The sequence below is a fragment of the Meleagris gallopavo genome, chromosome 4 (genome assembly GCF_905368555.1).
Source record: "Meleagris gallopavo chromosome 4, MGAL_WU_HG_1.1, whole genome shotgun sequence".
Classification (NCBI taxonomy): domain Eukaryota; kingdom Metazoa; phylum Chordata; class Aves; order Galliformes; family Phasianidae; genus Meleagris; species Meleagris gallopavo.
In genome coordinates, this window is record NC_139407.1 from 31,624,293 (window position 1) to 31,639,138 (window position 14,846).

General features: G+C 38.6%; 1 protein-coding gene across 6 annotated transcripts in view; it reads left to right on the forward strand.

Moving 5' to 3' along the window:
* YTHDC1 (YTH N6-methyladenosine RNA binding protein C1) overlaps window positions 1-14,846 on the forward strand; it is a 21,926-nt gene continuing 7,080 nt past the window's right edge. For 3 of the 6 annotated variants that reach the window (XM_003205679.5, XM_085222726.1, XM_085222725.1), the window contains exons 1-12: window positions 1-155; window positions 1,706-1,840; window positions 3,996-4,097; window positions 4,707-5,035; window positions 5,164-5,518; window positions 6,911-7,000; window positions 7,511-7,564; window positions 8,166-8,260; window positions 10,442-10,550; window positions 10,640-10,757; window positions 11,890-11,974; window positions 13,931-14,097. In XM_003205679.5, the coding sequence (XP_003205727.1) occupies window positions 128-155; window positions 1,706-1,840; window positions 3,996-4,097; window positions 4,707-5,035; window positions 5,164-5,518; window positions 6,911-7,000; window positions 7,511-7,564; window positions 8,166-8,260; window positions 10,442-10,550; window positions 10,640-10,757; window positions 11,890-11,974; window positions 13,931-14,097 (1,667 nt within the window). In that variant the 5' untranslated portion in view covers window positions 1-127. The remainder of the gene's footprint in view (window positions 156-1,705; window positions 1,841-3,995; window positions 4,098-4,706; window positions 5,036-5,163; window positions 5,519-6,910; window positions 7,001-7,510; window positions 7,565-8,165; window positions 8,261-10,441; window positions 10,551-10,639; window positions 10,758-11,889; window positions 11,975-13,930; window positions 14,098-14,846) is intronic. The other 3 variants (XM_010709902.4, XM_003205680.5, XM_003205681.5) reach the window with 3 other exon arrangements.

The window sequence follows — 14,846 nt, forward strand, 5'->3', positions numbered from 1 at the left end:
CCCTGCGGCGGCCGCCGCTCAGTGCGTAAACAAAGCGGTGCATGCTGGGGAGTGGGAATTGTTACGCGCTGGGAGAAGGCGCCTCCATCTTAAGCGCTGAGCGCGTCGCGGCAGCGGCAGTAGCGGGATGGCGGCGGACAGCCGGGAGGAGAAAGGTACCTGGGGCTGTGGGTGGCGGCTAGGCGCCGGGTTCAGGGGGCGATTTGGGAGCTTGTTCTCTTCCTGAGCCCTCCGCCCTTCGCGGGGCCTGCTCGGTTGGTGGTGTTGGGCCTTCGCCCTGGGAGCGTCCGTGAGAAGAGCGGGGTAGTAGGAGGTTCTCGCTGGGGGCGGCTTGAGGATGCGGCGCGGTTCCTCCGGCGGGCAGGTGCTTCTGGGGGCACCGTGGCGCTGGAGGTAATGGGGCCCAACCGGGGCAAGGTGACTGGGGGGCGGGGGGAGGGAGTGAGGCATAGGGCAGAGAGCTGAGCCTTGCTCACTAGGGTGGGCGCTTCCGAGGTGGAGGCGTCCGGTTTGCTGCAGTTACAGTGGGAACCACGGCCATATTTCTTTTCTGGGAGGTTTTCTGTCAAGGGCTATGGTCATTTCAACAAGCAGAAACTGATATTAGGTGCTTTTCTTTGCATTCCTTTGGTGCTTTCCAATGGTTTTATTGCTTTATGGAGCTGCTGAGGGTTACTAGGCCCTGTGGGTAAATACACTTGAAATCGGCGTTTTTTTCCAGGGCAATGTATATTCTGAACATTTAAAACTTCCTGTGCGGAAGCTTAAGTGATCTACACGGTGCCTGAGATGTTATCTGTTACATGCATCGTTCCTCACTAAATTGGCCTTAAATTAAAGCATAATTCAGATGTAGGAGATTGCTGGCTGGTGGCTAGCGCAGATTATAGCAGTTTTCTGAAAAAGGATCACTGGTGGTGTGGGATGGTTTGCATCATTTTGGATTTCTGTGGAATATACATTTCCCATAAACCTTCTTGCAGGCTGTCAATTGTCTTTGGCCGTATCTTAGAATAGTGAAAGTTTGCTACGTTTAACGTTTACTGTGAAACCAGATCATGTTTAAAATTCCTACTAGATTTTGTTAGAGCTGACATTTAAAAGTATTTCTGATGTTTGATTCTTTATTATTGTAAAAGTAGGGAGGTTAGATCTAATTGATCCGTTTTGAAACAGACTTGAGCTGTCATTGTAGTAAAGCAGTGAAATTTAAGTATTTTCTATTGACTTTTTAAATTTCAACTCCTATAACCATGTTTTCCAGCCAGGCTTGCCCTTTTTTGTTGTTGTTGTTAGGATGTTTTTTCTTTCTTTATTTTTTTTAATCACTGATAGTGATAAAATCATGAGTAACAGACAAGAAGCTTTTTTGTTCTGTGTTTTAATTTGCTTTTCAGTTTTCTACCCTCTGAAAGGGCTGATTCTGACTTAATAGTAGATGTTAATGCACATTTGTTTGTAACTGAATTTGTTTCTGCTGTAAATGTGATATTGTTTTTATAGTCTTTTCAAGAGAGAAATGCTGTTTCACTGCTTAGGGAAAGTGGAAATAAACATCACTGACCCTTTCAGTTTTAAATTGCCTGGTCTTATCCCCTCTGTTTGCCGATTCAGATTCTTGTTTGGACCCTTCCTTGAATAGATCTAACTCTTTTGACCAGCAGAGGAAAAACACTCTCCCCAGGTTACTTTCCTGCTGTTTCAGGTGAGTTAAATTTGTTCATGGAGGGATCCAACACATCCCGGAGTCAACATAAGATGAGTTGCAGGAGAGCCCAGTTGGGAGTGTCTGTAGTGAAATGGACCCATGTGGACCTTCCCCCTTCAGCAGAGATGAACTGTAAGAAATCTGTCCCTCTATTGTTTTTCTGTTTCTTTTTTTGTGCTTTTCCTGATACTTATCTTGATCTCTGTGAGATAATTTAGCTGATCTGATTGAACGCTGACAGTGACAGTGGAGCAAGTGGAATCGTGTTATGAAAGGCATTTGGGCAGTATACCTGATGTAGGTGGCACGTAGGAGCTGTGTGGTCGACTGCCCTTTTTGCATCAGCAGGCTGCTAAATACATCTGGAAATTTCTTAGGAGTCATATGCATCACAGAAAGGGTGGGGAAACCTTTCCTTCTCTCCGTGGGGTACTTTTTTAGGGTTCTGACTATAAATCAGGCCTACCAAATCCTGAAAGCATTTATCAGAGAGTCTGCATCAGACTTGCTTATTCCATTAAATTTTTATTATTTTTTCATTTGTTCTGGAAGCAGCTGATAGGCAAATTTTTAAACATTTTTGAATGCAACTTCAGTAGCTGGGTTAAGTATCTTTTACGCAAGTTTGCTATTGCCTCCCTGAAACAGAAATGAATCTGAGTTTCAGTATTTGTGATCTGCGATGGGTGATACGTTTAATTCTAGTACACCTATTTTTCACTAGTCTCCAGTAATAAAATCTTATGTTGTGAACTTGCCTAGTCTTTTGTGGGGGGACATGATGCAATCCAGGAAATTGCAAACCTTGTTTAGCAGTTGCACAGCCATCAGCCTGTCCCTTAAATTTCTGATTGTTAACAGCAAGAATATTGTATGTGGATGTATAGTATCTGCAAACATAAGGGTCTGCTCCTGAGAGAATTATGATGGAACTTTGCATTACCTTTGAATGTCCTTTGCATGCTGCTGCTGAAAAACTTAACCTTCTCTGTGCACCACTTTCTTTGCATCATCAACAGCAGTTGTGCAGTTCAGTGGCCACTTCTATGTTCCCTTGCCACAGAAGTGCTAGGAGGGAAGCTAGCATATGGTGATTCCGGTGTATATAGAAGAGAGGAGCTTATAAAAATCAATTTCCTTTTTGATGTGGGTTATCTTTTTCTAATACCGAGCTGTAAAACTTGTGTTACAGCTCAAGGTTTTGGTATAAAGAAGTTGTCCAACTTGAAATGACTTTCTTTACTGCTTTATCCCAGTTTAGTCCTGCACAAGAATCCTGGCCATCCATCTGCTTTTGTTTTCTTAAGTAGAAAATAAAATCACTGACAGTAATGAGTCAAAAAAGAGTTAAAGAGCTCAAAATCTTGGAAATTAGGAGAAATAATATGAGACTGCAAAGTTAATACTTTCTCTGTTATTATCCTTTCATGTGCTAAGGCTTAGTCCAGTCTTATTTCGAATGTGATTAGAATATTGATTTGTTGTCTCCCATGCCATGAATCCTTTTACCGGAATCACCACATATCCCCTCTGGTTTCACTCAAAGTGAAACAGCTGGAAGCAGTGACAAGTTTTAAAAGTTGTATGACAAGTGTGGTCATTTACTGCTTCTAGCATGGATTTTCCTTTTTTTTTTTTTTTTTCCCCTGTTGATAAAAGTGAATTAGTTATAGAGCTTTTTTAGAACAACTCAGAATTAATTTTGCAGCAGATTTGTCTCTCCACTTCCTCAGTGGGACGAGCTAGCTTACGCTCTTTCTGTTAAATTATCTTGCCCTTTTTTGGCGTCTTCCTTAGAGATATATCACAAAATTCCCTTCCTAACGCAGCAATGAGAACAAAAATATTAGTACAGAAGAGTGGGAATAATTTAAGGTGCAAGATCTTCAGAATTCGGAGTAGACAGGTCCCTCCACTTTGCTAATAGTACTCAGACTATATCCCAATCTCTTGATGTTTTTTGTTGTTTTTGTTTTACTTTTCAAATTTTGTACAGGCTTATTTATTAAGCTTCCATTTATAGGTCAGCTTTCCTGCAAAGTGTGGTGTGAGGAGCCAAGCTGGACCTTATTCAGAGACCGAAATGCATCCTGTGGCATGCTTTAATTCTTCTATTGGTTTTACTCAATCCATGCATCTAAGCAAAATTTTGGAAAGAACAGAATTGAGAGAACTTTAATTTTTGTGATGTGGCAGATCTGTAAAGGAAATGTTTTCTAAATAGTAGTTTTACTGTACTTTGTGTCTTCAGACTCTTCATAATTGTTCTTAACTGTTTTGTTTTCAGATGGTGAACTAAATGTTCTGGATGACATTTTAACTGATGCTCCTGACCAAGATGATGAGTTATATAATCCAGACAGTGAGCAAGATAAAAGTGAGAAAAAGGGTAGGTTACTTTTGTAGTGGATGTCTCACGTAAAAGTAAAGGATGTAAAAAGAAAAAAAAAATTCTGTCTTACTAGAGTTAAGTCTTTGAGTAACAGGTTTTAGAACCTGAGTCAAAGAGTTTAAGGAGTCCAAAAAGTCTTCTGAGGTGATCTAATCTTTCACCTGACCTTCCAAACAAGCATTTAACTTGGTTACCTTTTGCCTCAGAAGTAACTCTGGAGTCTGCATTGTCATGAGTGTATTCGCTGTTAGAAAAGTCTGTACTATTTGCTTTAATGAAGTGAAATGGAGCAAGGGGGTCCACAAGTCTTATTCTAGCTCAGTTGTTAATATGCTTTAGGCCAATATCATAAGCATTTGCTTAATGTTCCTATGTATGATGTTTAGAAAATACCTACCAAAGCCTAAGGGATTAGTTGCTCTTTTAAAGTGTAAAGCAAGTTTTACAGCATCAGCTGTTCCGAACAAGCCTTTCTAAATGTTGTTACTAAACTTACAGCTGAGTGCAACAAGGCATTTACCAAAAGTAGAGAAAGCAGGAGTCTCTGTAGAAGTTCAGGTTTGCTGTACAAAATAACTTTGATCTTGAAATCTCTTCTTATTTAAGGATCAAAAAGAAAAAGTGACAGGTTGGAAAACGTTGAAAGCAAGAGACAAAAACCTTCTGTGCATTCATCGAGGCAGATGATGCCAAAGCCTCCTAGTTCATCAGTTAGCAATAACAAGAGAATAGTGACTACAAAAGGAAAGCCAGTATCAGAATACAAGAATGAGGAGTACCAGAGGTCTGATAGAAACAGACGCCCAGATGGTGATCGAAAAACACGCGTGTCAAGCAGTTCCAGGGATCCTTATAAAGGACAACCAGAAAAGACTCCTCTGAGGAAGAGGGATATTGACAGAAGGGCAAAGTCTTCCACACCAGATGGTTCAGAGGTATTAAATGTTCTTGCTGCCTTATAAGTAAAGCGACTGAGACTTTTATAAGGCACGTTCTCTTAGGACTGTGTGTGCATCCTAACAATGTTATGTGACCACTGATTCGCTTTTTCTTTAAACATCAGAGAATGAGACATGATGTGGATAGAAGACCAAGCAGATCCAGTCATTCTTCTAAAGAAGAGGTTAACTCTGAGGAATATTGTTCAGACCATGAGACTGGTAGCAGTGGCTCTTCTGAACAAGGCAATACAGAAAACGAGGAGGAAGGAATGGAAGAAGATGATGATGATGAAGGGGAGGAGGATGAAGAGGTGGAAGAAGATGGGGAAGAGGATGAAGAAGAGTATGAACAGGATGAGAGAGATCAGAAGGAAGGAAATGACTACGACACGCGAAGTGAAGCCAGCGATTCCGATTCTGAATCTGCCTCTTTCACAGATGGGTCAGTCAGATCTGCTTCTGGTTCAGATGAATCAGGTAGGTCACATTTAACATCCTGATCTGAAATACTTTGCCATTGAGAGTTTAGCTAACCGTAGGATACGGTTTAATGAATGTGTGTAAACTAATCTTTAGCAACAAGAGTCAATAAGATCTTAATATTGAAATATTGTAGGGAAAGAAGAATCCTACTGGGAAGTGATTTCTCATTATACTTGTACTTGCAGATAACAGGATTTCCATGCTGAAAATTCATATTCTTGATTGCTTGGACCTTGCTGTTCAGTGCTTTGAGATGTTAGTGTTTTTCATAGTTAATTGTTTCTTAGTTAATATTTTCCTCATGGCTTAATTTCCCATGCAATTTGTCTTACTGGAGATAAGCTATTATATATTCATGTAGATGGGTGACCTGGTAAGCTGGTGCAGTCAAAGCACAGTCTTCACCAGAGAAGATATGATGTTAGGTAGTTGAGCAACGTCTGCCTTCTATACAGCAGGTTTGAATGTAAGTTGAAAATATTAGCTATTAAGACAACCTTAGAATAAGAGAAGTTTTGAGCAAAAACTAGAAACGGATGCTTCTCAGTTGTTTAGTGTAGCTGGTGCTGAGTTACAGATAGGAAATACTGCATTGTTTGAAGGATTTCAGGTTCACACAAACCTGCTTTCTGAGTATTCTCTGAACATTCTTCCCCTTAGTTGTTTTTATATATGCAGACGTAAAGGATTTGGATCAAGTAAGCCTTAAGAAAGATTATCTGTACTGTAATTGCTGTAGACTGGAGAAACTTCAGCACAGTTTAAATTTTTCTTAAAGAAGCTTACTGTATTGTTGAGTTTCCTCTTGTTTAGCTTCCTGATCTAAAGTCTTCATAGGCAGTCTTCCTGCTTAACATCTGTGTTTTGATTCAGCTTTGTTATTTGGAATTATCAAACAGAAGAGTGTAACCTAAAGACAAGTAAATATGTAATAGTTGTTCTGTAGTATAACCTTTTTCTAGAGTGCAAATAACTGTGTGCTACAGTGTTTTGTTTTCATACTTCTTGACGTTTTGTTAAGCTTTGAGCAAGCAAGCCCATGTCACTGTCAGAGTTTGTGCTCTGTGAATTTTGCTGAAGGCTGAAGAGAAGAACTAAACCATCCTTACTAGAACACCTAGGAGATTAATTCTGTCTTTCAACTTTGCATGGAATTTCTAGGTTTGTGGCATTTGTCTTTTTTGTGAATTAAAAGCTTTTGCATGGGCAAAAGAAGCAAATGCTGCTTTGGATGCAACAACTACGATTTTAATGTGTAAGCTAAGTGCTAACTTCACAGTTAAAAATATTTGCCTATTTCAGTACTTTGCATCTAAATTTTACCTGTTGCGTAATCATTAAAATGTTGCTATTATTTGGTATCTTTTTTTTTTTTTTTTTTTTTAGATGAGAAAAAGAAGGAAAGGAAAAGAGCTAGAGGTATCTCTCCAATTGTTTTTGATAGAAGTGGAAGTTCTGCGTCCGAATCCTATGCAGGTATTCTTTCCTTTTATTGTTTGTTGTCCTGACTTGCATCAAGTTGTAATGAGTAGTCTGAAATAAATGTAACTGGCTGTAGAGATTTATGGGGTATGTAGCTTTGTATAATTTAATATTGACTTCTGGCATGTTGTGTGTGGGTACCTTTCGGGGAGGTGGGGGGGGATGTGGGCTTTCTTGTTACTTTAATGCTATTCTGTTGCTTAAGTGGAATTTTCACTTTTTTTTAAACTTGGAAGATGATGATTCAGTGACTAGTTTTCTGAGTAGGAAACTGTTCAAATACCATTTTAAAAAACAAACCCAAACCAAACAACCCAAAACCAACCAAACAATTAAAACAAATAAACACTCGTGCACATGGAACAGTATCTTTTTGTGTGTGTGGGTGCGCGCCAGAAAGCATAATTTGTCATGAATGAAAATTGTATGTGACAAGGCTGTAGAAATTGTATATTATCTCTATTAAGGCTCAATCTGAACAAAATGTACTTTGGCTAAACACAGGTTCAGAAAAGAAGCATGAGAAATTATCATCTTCCGTTCGTGCTGTCCAAAAAGGTATCATTTAAATTTGAATTTTTAATGCATGCCCCACAGCAAGCCATTGTCTCTGTTCATTAAATTACGTGTAAATAGTAATGTTCCGATATAAAGCATTTTGAGCCTGTAACGGTGAGCATAGTGAGTAAATCTTGAGCTAATTTTGCATGCGTTGAGAATGTAATGCAAAAATTCCAGCCTTTTTCCTCCTCACAGAAGCATCAAAGCAAAAAAGTGCTTCCATGTAAAAAGAGGACTGTATCAGTAATATCTGTTGGAGGATTAATGTTGATACACGTGTTTCCTGATATTCATTCAGGGAGTCTCAAGGAAGGAAATAAGTCCTATATATCGGAACATCACTGAATCCTGCTAATTTTAGTTTTTTCTTTATTTGAATATCTTAAGTTTTAGTTTGATTTCCCTTGGCATTTTGTACTATACAGCTTAGATTTCAAATTTGAAGTTGGGTGGTTGACTGTTTTGATACATAGGTAGGAACTGGGTGGGATACAGTCTATTTCGAAGGAGGCAAATAACTACCTACACTTACAGCAACATTTTTGAAAACTGAATTTTTACAGTTGAACTTACTTTACACCTTTTTTTTTTTTTTCAGACCAAACAAGTAAACTTAAATACATTCTCCAAGATGCAAGATTTTTTCTCATCAAGAGTAATAACCATGAAAACGTTTCACTTGCTAAAGCTAAGGTATGTTAATTTTTCTTGAAACTGATCACTTTTATATTCAGACACAGCTTACTGTAAAAGAGCATACTGATATGTGCATGCTTTTTTTCATTACTCAGATCTTGGTAGAGGTGATGATGAAAGCTAATGCTCCTTGATTCTTTAGGGTTAGCAACTCTGCTTCCACTGTATCCCAGAGAAGTTTCTAGGCCGTCTGTCACTGTTCTTGATAAAATTAAAAAGGGACCCTGAGCCATGAGTGAATGAAGACTGGAGTTTAATCTAACTCTGAAAATGTTGAGGGAACAGTAACCAGTGGATAGCTGGTTCAAGAAAGTTTTGAAAGCTAGTCTCCTTTGCTCGGTGCCTCTCTAAGGTACTTTAGCCGTAAGGTATGTTCTGAGTGAATCTACAATATTCTTCTGTTAAATCTGATCACTTTAAGGTGACCAGTTTTGAAATACAGTGGATATATACAATGTTGTCATTTTTCTATGCAAGACATTAAGTTCTAGTTACTGAAAAGAATTTAGAATAGTCCTTGTAATCAGTACATTGAATTTGTTTCAAGTGTTCTGGAAAATGATTTTGTCTTTTTTTGAAAAGCTATTTTTATTTAAAAAAAAAAAAAAGTTACTGTAGTAACTGTTAACAGAATATAGTTTAGGGCAAGTGGTTCTTGAATAAATCCAGCACTGTGGGTCTCCTAGTTCTGTTAATTTTGAGGGAGCTTTCCATTTGCGGTGTTATGGTAGTTTGCAATTTTCACTTTGTGTTAGATCTTTCTCTGTGATCAGGTGAGTTTTATGCATGGTACAGGATAATCCATGAGAACGTGGGATCTCTGGTGATGCTGAGCTTTTGGAATCTTTAGTATGCAGATAGACTGTTGTCTAGGCACAGCATTGTTGAGAAGCTGCTGGTAGAAATAGTTCGGATGGGTGATCTGCCACCCTGACTGCTGCTTCCTTAAGGGCAGAAGTTCATTGAATGGAATTGTACACATGTTCCTTATTGGAGCATAGGGTTTCTTGTTTCTCTGGGTTTCCTCCGTGAAATCTTGGCAGTGTGACATTACCTGCTGTTCTCTCTGTATGTGTCCGCTGCTGTAAAGGCAGAACAGAAGCTGAACAGAAAGGATGCGTAAGTATTTAATGTTGTGTGATTCACAGCATTTTTAAGTTGACTTTTGTGTAGCCAATGTAAGAAGTTGTTCTGTCTCGCAGTATGATTTCACAAACAAACCTAAAACAATGAGCATCTGACTAAAAGTGAGTAAGAAAACTCCTGTTTATTTCCATGGAAACTACCTCAGACCACAATAGTACTATTTGATAGAGCAAGTGCTCAGCTGAAAAATCTTGTTTTTTCAACATGGTCACAGTCATTAGCTCTGCACTTTTGCCACCAATGAACAGGAAGGAGTCTGCATGCTGTTCTCATCCAGATCTGTGCCAGCAGAGGTGACCTGCTGTTCCCCCTGCTGAAATGCATCACCCAGCATCTCAGTGTGCTCATGGCCACTGTTTGGTCTCCATCACTGTTCAGCAAACGTTGATGAATGTCAAAGAGCACCATTTTTTTGTGCATGGAGGAATTTATAACCAACCTTAGCTTCCTACACTCTTCTTTGTCGGACACAATTTTGTCAGACTGTCCCTCTGGTGCTGTGTGTTGCACAGCAACAAAATGTAATGGGTTATTGGTGGGAATGTTCAGTCTCTGCTGCCATAACACCATCATCCGCCTATGATGTTGTGGGTCAACATCATAAAATAGGAGGCATTACTTTTGGAACATTCTTCATAAATGCTGCGTTTTTTTCCCCCTAATATATATTTTCTTAAAAAAAAAATACACGAACTCCCAAAGTTACTTAAAACACAACTTAAAAATCCTGAAGACAGATGTAATCATCAATCTGTTGTAATTACAGATGAAATCTTATAAGTGGTCAATGCATCTACATTGTTCAGAAAAGACAATGCAACTTTTTTTTCTGAAAGTTTTGTCATGAGACAGGCTAAAAGTGTTTTCCAAAAGACCTGATGTTTAGAATACTGTTCTCTTCTGATTATCTTTTTATCCCTGAACACTAGCTTGGTCTCGTTTTCTTCACCTAAGCTATGTACTTGAAATCTTCTGTCAGCGGAACCACGTATTAACTCTTCTAGTGATGGGTTGGGGATTGTTTTGTTTTAGGGAGTATGGTCAACGCTTCCAGTGAATGAAAAGAAACTTAATGCTGCATTTAGATCAGCGAGGAGTGTCATTTTGATATTTTCTGTAAGAGAGAGCGGCAAATTCCAAGGTAAGGGAGATAAGCTTTTAGTAAGGTAAGTGAAAGTGACATTTTGTGTGGTAGCTTTTCTGTTGTTACAATTGATGTGAAATCCCTAGGATTTGCAAGACTGTCTTCAGAATCCCATCATGGAGGATCACCTATACACTGGGTGTTGCCTGCAGGAATGAATGCAAAAATGTTGGGAGGTGTCTTTAAAATTGACTGGATTTGTAGGTAAATAATTGTTGATTTATGCTTCTGTTTATTAAATAGATGTTGTTATATCATTTATTTATGATAATAGTAGATCTATTTTCCATCCTTCATGTACCCATGCCCTATATTATTGAGCGTGGTACTCAGATCTGTACCTGATGGTACAAATATTTTTTGTTGTCCATTAATGAGCTTAGAGATTTTTAACACTCGAGTGTTTTCCTTTGCTGAACTCTAACCCTGGAACTAGGGAAGTATATTCTGAAGTTCTTGATGAGAAGCAACTGATCACTTGATAGACAGCTCTGGCAAACAGCCATCCTTGCAGAATGGCTTTTCCTGTCTTCATCTGATGTACATCATCTGGCTGAAGAAGGGAAATGCTAGTGTTCTAAAATAAGTAGAGACTCTTGCTTTATATGTAGGGTGTGAGCAGTATGTTCATTCCTATAATTGGGTATAACTGAAAAAATTACAAGTCTGAAGAAAACAAGCTGTATCGGTCCCATAAGTTGTAGTGCACGGTTGCATGAGCTCTGGTGCTGGCAGAAAGAATAAATGTGGAGGAGTTTTCACTTGTAATTATAGGAAAATTGAGGTTGGAAGGAACCTTGGGAAGTTATCTACTCTAATGTCAAATATTTTAGCTTGAGAGTAAGATCATAGAATCACAGTATGACCTGGGTTAAAAAGGACCACAGTGATCACCTGGTTTCAACCCCACTGCTGTGTGCAGGGTTGCCAACCACCAGACCAGGCTGCCCAGAGCCACATCCAGCCTGGCCTTGAATGCCTCTAGGGATGGGGCATCTTTATTTTCAGTGATGTTGTTATATGAAGATACTGTGTCTCATACAGACTGGTCAGCATATTCAGATTGTACTTGTTTATTATGGCACAATCTCAATATTTTAGAAAGACAAGCATTTCTTTAATGGAATGGACTTATTTGAGTATTCAATAGGCTGTCATGGGATGGACTATACTATGTGAAATCTTCAATTCTTCTGGTACTAATACATTCATTCAGAGGCTTACCACTATAAAGGTTAACGGAATTATTCAGTATGCTGTGTCATATTGTACAAGTTATTATTTAAAAGTAAAAATATGAGGGCAGAACTGTAAATAATACCGCTTGCATATTTAGGCGTGAATTGCCGTTCACTAAATCTGCTCATCTGACCAATCCTTGGAACGAACATAAGCCGGTCAAGATTGGACGTGATGGACAGGTTTGTTAATGCTGTTTTTTGTTCTGGTTTGTTTTTTGTTTAATAACTTGCATCTTCTAGTACTTGCTTAGTTTGTACGTATAGAAGATTTGGAATCTCTTTACATCACTTACTCGTTGTTAGAGTACTGTGACAAAGGCATTCATCTTATTTCTAATGCTGTTAGGGAAGAAGGAAAAAGAAGACCAAAGCGTGCCGATGTTCTTCGTTGTGATCAGCAGTGTTTGATGCTTCAGAACTGATATTTTGAAATGGAAATGTAATATGTCATGGATTGTATGGTGTGTAAACCTGTATAGCATCAGTTTTTTAAGAACCAGTTCTGATATTTCCAGCTGTGTTCTTCATTGTGTTTTTCCTTTCTCCTATTTATCTTAGGGCATAGTCTCTAGCATAGTAAAACATATGCTAGTAAATGGTTAGTGGGTTGGCTTTTTGTTTTGTCAGACATAATAGAGTGCAGGCATGTTGCTGCTGGAATTGAGTAACTCAACCTTGATTTAAAATAATGAATTCTGCTTTCCAGAGGCAAGATGGAAGCTGCATAGTCGCCCATACTGAATGGAAAAATGTATACTTCATGTGTTGTTTTTTTTTCTCATAGACACATTTACTTTGTTGGATAGTAGAAGTAAAATAGTATCTTCTGTCTTGTTCAAATTTAGTGGGATCTTTAAAAAAAAAAAAAAAAAAAAAAGTATTTCCATTAACGTTGTTTTTCTTAAATGATCAAGGTAAAGTATGTATATTTGTTTAATGTTTTGTGCACTTTGCTACAGAGTTGCAGTCTAGATGTGAGTTTTAATTTTTTATAATGTTGCTATATTGTTAAGTACTGGACAAGCACTGTCTGATGTTCGCTTTTCTAGCTTTTCAACTTGGGTTATTTCTTGAAGTGGTTGTCATTTATCCGTCTACATTTTGTGTAACCCCCAGTGGATCTCTATTCTGAGGATGTGTACTCTTACCCTTAGAACTCATGTGAGATTTTTATATCTACAGCATACTTCCCAGGACTCTTCCCAGGACTCTCCCCAGGCCTGCTTGTCACCAGGCTGAAGAAAACACTTTCTTCAATTGTTTTGCAGCTGTTTCCTGCTATCTTCATTTAATAGCCCCAGGTTTTTGTACCGGAAGAGGTAGTCAACAACTTTCTGTCCCTCTCCTCCAAGCAACTCACTCTTGTAGCTGTTGTCCTCCATACCCCCAAAGATTTCTCTTTTTTTCTTAGTCTGAACAGTCACAACCTGTTCAGTCATTCAGTATAAGGATTGTTCTACTTGTGCAGTTATCCACATCATATCCTCTGAAGTTGTTCCAGCTCTACTGTCCCTGTATCCCTGCCTTTGTTTTTATTTTTGTAAAGATGACGGGATCAGAGCTACACCCCAGGAGTAGGTGGAACATGAACTTTCAGTGTGGTATAATGATTTTTAATGATTTTCTTGTTCTCTTTTCCTTTCCTAATAATCCTGACGTGTGATTTGCTTCTTCTGACTGCTGCCAAGTGTTGATCTAGTACTTTCATGGATCTGTCAATCACTGACTAACTCTTTTTTGAGTGGTAGTAGTCAATTTTATCAGGCTGTGGATTTTTATGTGAAGCAAGGATGGATTTTTCTCCTACATGTGTTGCTTTTCTGTCTGTAATAGGTGATCATTTTCTTTATGGTGAAATACAGTCCTCTGATATTGTAGTAAAACAGTGATGTGGCCTGGATGCCTAATGGGAAGATATGGTTGCCCTGAGAGTTGGACTATTTTATAAAAATTTTAAGTAGTTCTTAAAGAGTGGAAGGTAATGTAAGTGAATGTTGCTTTGTCTCTGGTGATGCTGAGATCTAAGTTTGTTTTGTTTTTAGGGGATTTTTGTTTTAAATATGTATTGTTAATGTAATTGAGGAGAGTTTCTAATCTCGGTTTATAAACCACTACTGAACTTCTAACTAATTGTAGGAAATTGAGCCGGAATGTGGAACCCAGCTTTGTCTTCTGTTCCCTCCTGATGAAAGTATTGACTTGTATCAACTCATTCATAAAATGAGGCACAAGAGAAGAATGCACTCACAGCCCCGATCAAGAGGACGACCATCTCGTCGAGACCCCGTTCGGGACGTGGGAAGGTTAGAAACGTTCTTTGGACTGATAATAGGCACATGTATCAGAATAACGTGATGGAGGAATGTGATTCGTCAAAGCTTTCCCTGCGATAAAGAAGAGAGAAAATCCTCAAATCAAGCTGCATGGACAAGTTTGTGGCTTCATTGAGGATTTCACATGATTTCCCGGTCTGTCATTATTCAAGAGGAAAAAGGGGATCTTTGCTTTTGCAGAAAAAAAAAAAGCTCTTAAAGTGCCATCTAGTTTAGACTAGATAATTTATTGAGATAATGCAATGTGTAACACTAGCTGTAGGTAAGCCTGGCTTTATTATGAGGAGGCTAGATGGAGAGAAGGATATATTTATATGCCAAAAATGTGTTAATATCTTGTAAAAGCCTTTTCTTTCAGGTATGTCTCTGGATAAGCCTTATCAAATATGGGACTTTTATAAGGATCACTGATAATTTTTCAGAAGATGCCGCCTCATTTTGAGGATAAAATATTTAATTTATTTTGATATTCAAGAGGAGGAGCATTATTGGGACTGTTTCAAATTGTGTCACCGTGCTGTGTTAACCCCATTGCCAGATATTCTCTAACATGTAACCACTGAATTCACACATCTTGCTGAGCTTCTGAAAACAATAGGTTCTTTCCAAAAGGGATCGAGTGGCCCTTGGAGACCCGGCAACAAACCAACAGGCTGTTGCTGTGTCTGTATATACAACCTTTCCAGATGCTGGCAGTACCTGTGGACTTAAAGTATTTT